This window comes from Alternaria metachromatica (genome assembly GCF_023757995.1).
Source record: "Alternaria metachromatica strain BMP 0045 chromosome Unknown scaffold_5, whole genome shotgun sequence".
Lineage (NCBI taxonomy): Eukaryota > Fungi > Ascomycota > Dothideomycetes > Pleosporales > Pleosporaceae > Alternaria > Alternaria metachromatica.
Window position 1 is genome coordinate 1688985 of NW_026055496.1, and position 8479 is coordinate 1697463.

At 55.0% G+C, this 8479-nt stretch overlaps 2 protein-coding genes across 2 annotated transcripts; one reads left to right on the plus strand and one right to left on the minus strand.

The window, feature by feature from the left end:
* Positions 1–2065: 2065 nt before the first annotated feature.
* J4E83_003508 (uncharacterized protein) lies at positions 2066–3529 on the plus strand (the record flags this gene model as incomplete). The annotated part of the gene is made up of 4 exons (XM_049330445.1): positions 2066–2115; positions 2208–2429; positions 2738–3060; positions 3198–3529. The coding sequence occupies 4 exons, from the start codon at positions 2066–2068 to the stop codon at positions 3527–3529; spliced, it is 927 nt and encodes a 308-aa protein (XP_049190941.1).
* A 1378-nt stretch (positions 3530–4907) lies between these two features.
* On the minus strand, positions 4908–7865 carry J4E83_003509 (uncharacterized protein; the record flags this gene model as incomplete). The annotated part of the gene is made up of 1 exon (XM_049330446.1): positions 4908–7865. The coding sequence occupies one exon, from the start codon at positions 7863–7865 to the stop codon at positions 4908–4910; it is 2958 nt and encodes a 985-aa protein (XP_049190942.1).
* Between the last annotated feature and the right edge of the window lie 614 nt (positions 7866–8479).

The window sequence follows — 8479 nt, forward strand, 5'->3', positions numbered from 1 at the left end:
CGGCGTCGTCTGTTCCGTCGCGGCGATGTTTGTGCAGAACAGAGGCGCCGCTGGACAGCAACAGCAGCAGCAGCAGTTGGCAGACGGAGCAGAAGAAATGCCCTCCACCGGGGAGTGCGGTTAGCATAAAGCATACGCTCGAATGTCGGTGATTGGCCATGCCTTGGTTGCTCCTGGCACGGAGCGCAGTGGAGCTCCAGCAGGGGTGAGATGCAACCCTTAGGCGGTCGGAGGAGGGCTCTCGCTTTCGAGAAGCTTCAAGGTCCACGCCGCGACGCTCGTCTCGTGCATAGGGCTTGCCCTTAGCGCCTCGACGTCGACTCGTAGATTGCAGTGACGGGCGACGACCTCCCAGCAGCGTGGGCGGGCGCGCAGGCGAACCAGAACAATCAATCGGGGATTGGCGCCCGCTCTACGCAGACCAAGTAGAGCCGCCGTGCGTAGACGTCAGGCCGGTGCAACGGTGAGAGGGCTGGTAGGGCAGGCGCAGAGGCTGCCGACGGCGCAGGCCCGCTGGCTGACGAGGGCAGCATGCCTGGAATCTGACCAGACTGTCCAACATGCAGACGTTGCGCTTCGCCTCGATGGGCATGGGGGACTGCGGTGCAGACGGCACAGCGTCAGATTCAACCGTGTGGGTTAGACTCGACGGCGGGTAGCGGGAGGCCAGTGCACGGATGCTGAGCAGTTCCAACAGCGTAAGCCCCTCGCAGCCTTACACTCTCCCTCCTGGGCATCAGTCAGGCTGAGACGGCTGTCACCCAGACACGCTGATCTGCTGATCCGTCGTCCACGGCCTGCCTTCATCACTGCGGGGCGTACACACTATGCACTCTGTCTGGTGCACCATGGTATTTTTGGTACCTGCACTCGTCGTACATACAGGCCGAGAACGGCACCCTCTATCTGGGGCCCTATCTCGATTGGCATCGCCTGCACTGTCCCTGCTCGCTGCTGCATCCAGGGTACCTCGTGCTGTCACGCGTATTACTCCGGGGTATCGGCCCCAAGCCGAACCTACTATTGCAGTCGGAGGGCGACAGTGGTACCTCGTAGCATTCACCGGCGAGTGGGTCCTGCTCTGTGGTCAGGTAAGCGGCGCTCCAGCTGCTTTGAGACAGCGCGAACCAGCAACGCGTGCGTGATGTCAGCGACTTTGTAACCCTCGTCGGCGACATGGAATATCAAATTCGCAACTACCGCTCCCCTACCCGTTTGCCAGAGGAGTCTGATGCGATTCGCCGAGATGCGGGACGAGGCGGCACCGCCAGCCTTGCGAGAGGCCGGGGAGTACAAGCAATTCGCTATTTCTGTCTCTCGGTAGCGGCTGCAATATTGCCTGTCTCACGATGCCAGCAACACCACACCACCGACACGAGACAAAACATGGCATTCAGTGACCGCTGTCGAGAATTCCGGCTGCTCGGGCAACTCAAATACGCTGGGGGCGCAGCAACAACGGTCTTAGCCCTTCATAGAACTGGAATTTCTCGATTCGAGCTATAGCCTCATCCATGTTAATGGTATGCAGTCCCTGATCCACTGTGTGTAGCCCCGCGGTCTTGCGGAAAATACCGCTGACTGCAACGACGCATGACTCTCTCCATGACAGTTCTTATTGCAAAGGGCTTCACTAAAGACTGTGAACTACGGGTCAGTACGGGCAAGGCGTGGAACGTAGTCCATGCACCTATAAGGCTATCAACTACTAGCTCGGCAACGTAATTGAAGCTGGTGGTGTCTTCACTGCGATGCTTGGCCGTGCCTCTGACACGCAACTTTGGAAACTCATACATCGATGCAAGGGTTCTGAAAGTGACCACACTATGTAGCAGTCAATCGAGCGTGTTGCAGCATCTCCAAATTTAACAAACCACTTATCTGATGCAATTACGGGTGGTCCGCAATTTTGGCGGGCAAGCGCGATCAGAAACCCAGGACCCTCGGCCAAAATTAGACCCTCTTCTCGCACACCTCCAACAACTCGCGCCTCTTCCAAGTTTATTGATCGTCATACCCTCATCTCCGGCGTCCGATTGTTCTCGGAGCCCTCCCTTTGCCTATCATGGCGCTCATCGACAGAGTGCCCGGGGACCTGAACCTGTACATTGGTGGGTACGTAATGTCGACGGTCGACCATCGTTTCGCATCTACCCCATGGCCCAGGTCTGGGGTCACCAGACTACTGTCTAACCAGTGTTGCGTAGCATGTTCACGCTGCGACGGCGCGAAGCCCTCCAGCAAGCCAATATCACGCACGTCTTGTCGGTATTGCGTACACCACTAGATCAAGACTTGTTTGGCCCCTTCAAGCACATGGTTGTCGAGGTCGACGATGTCGATGACGAGAATCTATTGGAGCATTTCCCTGCTACAAACCGCTTCATCCAGGAGGGGCTCCAGGGAGGTGGCGGAGTCTTGGTGCATTGGTAAGTCAACATCCCGGTCGAGCTGAATGAAGCCTTGCACTTGCATATTCCAACAACTCTGGATCGCCGCCGACGACTGCCCTGCTTGGCAATTTTGCCATCTTCACAAAAGACGACAGCCCCTGGGCGTCGTCACCAGCATGCAAGTCATGCAGCCTGCTTTTGCTTTCCGCGCGTCCTGCATTCTCTTTTCAATCTTTTCTCGCCTTCCGTTTTCCGCGTTTTTTCTCCGAACTACACCGCCCTGTCGCCACTCTATTTGCCCTCAGCCACTCGTATCAATATGCCAACCACAACCTCTGTTCTAGTGCTATGGGCAAGTCACGATCGGCTACCGTCGTCATCGCGTATTTGATGCAAGAGCACAACATCAGCCCATCGGAAGCTCTGTCGCACGTTCGGCAAGCGCGATCCATCTGCGAACCAAACGAGGGCTTCATGAAACAGCTCGAGCTATACGGTGAGATGCAGACACCAGAGAACGTCGAAGACACCCCGGCCTATCAGCGCTGGGTCTACCAACGCGAGATCGAGCTGAGCCGCGCGTGTGGCCAAGCTCCAGAGGCGGACAAGATCCGCTTCGAGGACGAACATGTCACCGATGAAACTTCCGGCTTCGAATTGAGATGTCGTAAATGCAGGTAAGTGGAGCTGTGCGAGAGCAGATTGATGTCACCCTGCTGCCTGTTGCCGCCCGTCTTGCTCAGCGCTTACAAAATTTCAGACGAGCATTAGCAACGTCAACGTATCTACTATCGCATGGGTCAGCTTCCTCCGTCAGCGATGAGACACCAGAAGCTAAGAAAGCCTCTTCGCAAAATTGTTCCCACTACTTCCTAGATCCCCTGTCCTGGATGCGCCCCGAGCTCGAACAAGGCAAGTTGGAAGGCCGACTCGAGTGTCCAAAGTGTCACACCAACGTAGGCAAGTATGCCTGGCAGGGCATGCAATGTAGTTGTTCAGAGTGGGTCGTCCCCGGTATCAGCCTGGCGAAGGGTCGAATCGACGAAGCTCGGAAAGCAAACTTTGGCATCCGTCGGCCGCCGGGAGCATCAGGTGCGCCTCCGCTGGGGGCAGCTCAGGCAAAGGAGAACCTATGAGGTGGTTGGACGAGGTTGCCACGTTCTGTTCGGCGAGATGAGAATGCGGCTCGTACTTAGCGTCTTCACCGGCGGCCTGTGCCTTGATCATATACTCAAGATGGATATATCTCCGATCCACTCACCACCACGACGTCGATGGTGAAGTGCTCATCCGATCGGAAATAACACTAGCCGGGCAGCGACAGGCAACGAGCAGTAAGCATGATTGATCGATGGATTGCTACCAACCGATCCAAAAGCCTCAGACCATTACGAAACCTACGACCAGAGCGCGGGTACGTCGCCCGTAAAAAGTCAATGTGCTATGATTCATAGCGAATGAATTAGTGATACTATGTCATCAGAGTCCTTCACTCCACATCTCCTGATAGCTACGAGCCAAGCAACCTGGATCACGCCAGATGTGCTCGTACCTCAATGAGTTCGCCTATCAGCGTTTTCAAACTTCGTCACTGTGACACCTGAACAATCTTTCTTGATGACATGACATGACACGGCTCTACCAAAACGACGTTTCGACAACTGATTTACTTCTAGATGTTTCCCTCTTTGGATGATGGCTCAGATGATGCTCATATCAAACGCAAAAAACATGCTTGAGCGCCTCTTCATAGACAAATGCTCATCGAACTCCTGTGACATTCGTTCTATGTAGACTCGCTGTTATGACAGCCAGTAAGATATGAGATAAACAATTAACCCACCATTAGGGAACAGTAGAATCAATGTTGTACTGCTGCATGGTTGAGTCCACAGTCACCCAGTATGAGCTGCCGCAGTGATGGCATACAGACGGTCTCAAACCACAGCCGTCCGGCTCACACGATCTTGAGTCCTGCCCAGGCTTTCACACGACCTCTTGTAGCTCTACTACTACTGCATCTATTCTAACCCATTCCGACCTCAGTATTTGAGTATGCAGGCTATCCTTTTTCCACGAAGTGAACTGTGGTTCTCTTGTAGCTCAAGACTTCCATTACAGCCTCCAACATCTACATTGAACTATCGCAACAACACCACAGCACACGAACCTTTGAAATGGGCAACAGGTAAGATCGATGTAAGTATAGAAGAAGTGAAGTGTATTGATCAAAACGCCTGATATAATCGCCCCGCATACCCCAAAAATGAAGAAGCTATCTTGCTTCGTATGTGCTCATAACCGGTAGGCTTGTACAAAACCCCACACCAAAAAACTATAAAACACCCCAGCGCCATGCAGTAAACGACAGTAGAACGACATGAACGCCTAAGACAGTAGAGGAAAAATTAACAGACTGGTATCCGCGCCCAGAAGAATACAAAGAAAGGATAACGCCGGTTATCACTCCCATGTACACACAAGAACAACTGCGCAGCCATTCATCTTCTCATCTTATACAGAACTCTCGGAGCTCGTCGAAGCAACAGCCTCACTCTCAGCACTAGAACTCCTTGTAAGCTCCTCGCCGCCCTCGCCGCCTTCGAGGCCCAATCTCTCCATTTCTTCAGCAATCTCCTCGTACCATTTACCATGGCACTTGCGGTCCACCTCACCAACCTTGCTAAGCTGCTCACAGATATCCGCAACTTGGGATACAAACTCAGGCAGACCGGTAGTAGCAAGCCCCTCCGTAGCCGTACTGGCAGCTTTAACGCGCTCGCCGGAACTGCTAGCGCTAACGCGGTTGAAGATGTGTGTCTTGAGACGCTGGAAGAGGACTTTCATGACGGGGTCAGAGAGCTTGCCTGCCTCGGCTTGCGTGAGAAGACGGGTGATGGTGGAGGAGAGCTGGGAGCGTGTTGAAGGTGGCATGTTGCGGGATGACTCGAGGAGAGAGGAGATCTTGGAAGGAGTGGTGGGGTCGGACATGTAGCCGTTCTCCTTCAAGACCAGCCACATCTTGTTCGCCTCGGATTTCCATTGTGCGCGTACGTCACGTTTGAGGAGGTTCTTTGCTGTGAGCAGGATACCCCCGATTGTCGTGATGCGCAGTGCGTCTTCGCGAATGCGCGAGATGCGGGCGCGATCCAATTCGAGGGTCTCTGGTAGCTCAGACTTTCGTAGTGGTGGTGTAGCGATGGCGAGGTCGACGAGACCGCGAGCGTAGATCTTGTGCGCTGTAGGGCGGTTGATGGGGTTGGCTTGGCTCCAGGGATCGCGACGGTCGGCTTCGGTGTGCATGTTGACTGCTGCACTCCGCCACCATCGACGTGTGCGGTCGAGAGTAAGATTGTGCTCTTCCAGATCCTGGGTGAACATGCGCTGTTCGTAACCAACAGCCTCCTTGATGAGGGTCGGGGCAGCGTTCATCAACAGGAAGTTCGAGTAGTCTAACGACAGCAGGTCGATGACATGCAAAATCTTGAAGAGCTTCTCGATCATGCTTGAAAGCTTACCCTCTTCTTGAAGCTCCTCAGCAAGCAACTGAACCTCAGTGTCTCGGAAGGGTGCGCAAAGCTTGGGAAGAATGCTAGCAATGAAGTCGAAGAACTTTGCGTATGAGAAGACACCTTGACTGCACTGCCTGCCAACATGCTCAGGGTCCAAGGTCTCGGAGATGAGTGTGTGCATAGAGTTGCCAGGTTTGAGAAGTCGTAGTAGCTTTCCCCTAATATTCTCTGCCATGGCGGCAGTCCAGTTTGTACTGTCGCCCTCTTCGAATCCGCGTCTCATCGCGTCGCAAAGCTCACGGTTGAGAGCATCGCGGAGGTCAGCCGTTGGCGAAGGATCGATACGGTAGTCCTTGTCGATGGAAAGCTCGTGGACGAGAATGCGGTTATCGGGCACGACGGTAAAGACCTTGGAGAGCGACTGTGCCTGATGACCCTGAGCGGTAGAGTCTTGAATCTCAGCTTGTCCAGAAGCTGCAAGCTCCGAAGCAGCCTCAGCCTGCTTGGCCGCACTGTCGACTGAGAGTGGGGACTCCGGTGTTGACTCGCTCGCAACGCGCGGTCGAACAGTGTCTCCGGCCAGCCTCTTCTTCGGCCTTGACCTCCGACTTTCGCGAATGGCCTTCCTGATCAACGTCAGAGCCTTGTCAGGCCCTGCCAGCTTCTTAATTCTACTAAGTAGAATAGCCTGGTTATCCCTGATACCATTCCTGTACTCGTTTGCGACCTCATCCACCGTCGCGTCCTTGACGCTTTGCCATATCTCGTCGAGGCTGACGAATGAAGCCACCATTGTCTCGACGAGCGCAGAGGAGTCGCGAGCTTTCCAGTCGTTGAAAGCGGTAACGAATGCGCTATGGGCTAGCAGTACAGTCTCGGTACGTGTGGGAGATGGGGTGTATGAGTTGAGCTTTGTCAATTTGGCCAAAGCAGACTCGAAGCTGATGACAAGGTCTTTGGCTTTGGTGATGAGATCCTGTTCTTGGTCTCCGTCTCGACTGAAGACGTGTGTGGGGTGTCCCAGGATGAGGTAGGAGGAGAGGAAGGTTCGGACGGCTGCGCTGCGGGAGGCTGGGTCTGCGTCGGGCAGTAGCACAAACAGTGTCATGATTCTATCCGTTGTCTTGAGTAGCTTCTCGTCTGCGAGCATGCCGGTGATAACTTCGAAGCTGGTCTCCTGGACCATCTCAATTGACAAGCCAAGTTGTAGCCATGCTGCGACGATGTTGTGCCTAACTTTACCCCTCCAAGCAGCTTGAATCCTCTTCGCAGCGTCCTCGGTCGACACGATAGGGCGCTCGGTTCGTATCTTGACGTCGGCTGGGGGTGAACTAGCAGTCCGTGGCCGTCTGGGGTTGCGCTTGTACTCCAGCCTGCGCTTCTCGGCCTCTGCAAGCTTTTCCTCCATCTCGGTGCGGTATCGTCGTTCCTCAGCGGCCTTGCGCTCCTTCATATCTTCCGCAATCTTCTTGGCTCTCCTCACTTCCTCAGCACAGGAAGCCGCGACCTGTGCCAGGTGCTTCTCGCGGGCCTGCTGCGCTGCCAACGCCCTCTCTTCACTGTTCGAGCCACGTGGGGTAGCCTTGGCCAACGCCGCGCGCAGCCTGACCTGCTCAGCATGCGCGGCGCGGTCTGCTAGTCGCGCTTTGCGATCCTCGAGTATAGAAGCACGGCGGAGGTGCTGGGCAACATGGTGGCTCTGGCAGCTGTTGCGAAACGATCGATTGGACGTGTGCGAGTGTGTCGACGACAGCGAATTTCGGCGGGACGAGGTGGCCGAAGACTTGCGACGATTGCTGGTATGACGGTAGAAGCGGGCGGCGATGCGTGGTGGTGGAGCAAACGACTGGCCGTTCTCGGCGTCTGATGAGAGGATCATGTCAGGCTCCTCGGGGATGTCGTCGTTCTCCCGCTGCAGCTGCGAGCTGACCAGCTCCAGTTCGGAGTCGGTGAGGGACATGGTGTGTGAATGCGACGCCGCTCTCTAGCTCAGGAGTCGCGCGAGTGTGTCGGGTCTCTTGGGCAGACAGCCGTGGGAGGGTGTTTCCTAAGATGTGAAACGAAGCACGGTCTCGGTGGTGCTTTTTAGTGTAACAAGCCACAAGCGGACGAAGTAAGTAATAGCGACTATCTTCGCGCAAGAGTCAAAGATGGGAACGGGAACGAAAGGTGCAGATGTCCGTGGAGAGCGTGGTCACCGGACGAGTTGTATTGATGGATGATTGATAAGCTGTAGTGCCCTGAGAACGCCTGAAGGTGGGCACCGTGCGCACTGTAATGTATACACCGTCGTTACTGTAGCAGAGTAGTTGCGCGCGACGGCCTCTGTCGCATGCAGAAGAAGGTGAAATTGGTGGCTGGGGAAGGGTCCATGAATCACCTGCCTGACCGGAATACAGCATATGACGAAGTGAGGCCGCATACTGCCAAGACCTCGTAGCGGCTGAGCTGCCGAAGTTAATCGAACCGCGAAGATCCTCGATGCAATCCACGTCTCCACTCTCAGCCTTACCGACAGTGTCCGCCTCGTTCGTCGTCCAGTCGGCCTTTTTGTGCGCTAGAGACGATCGTCTG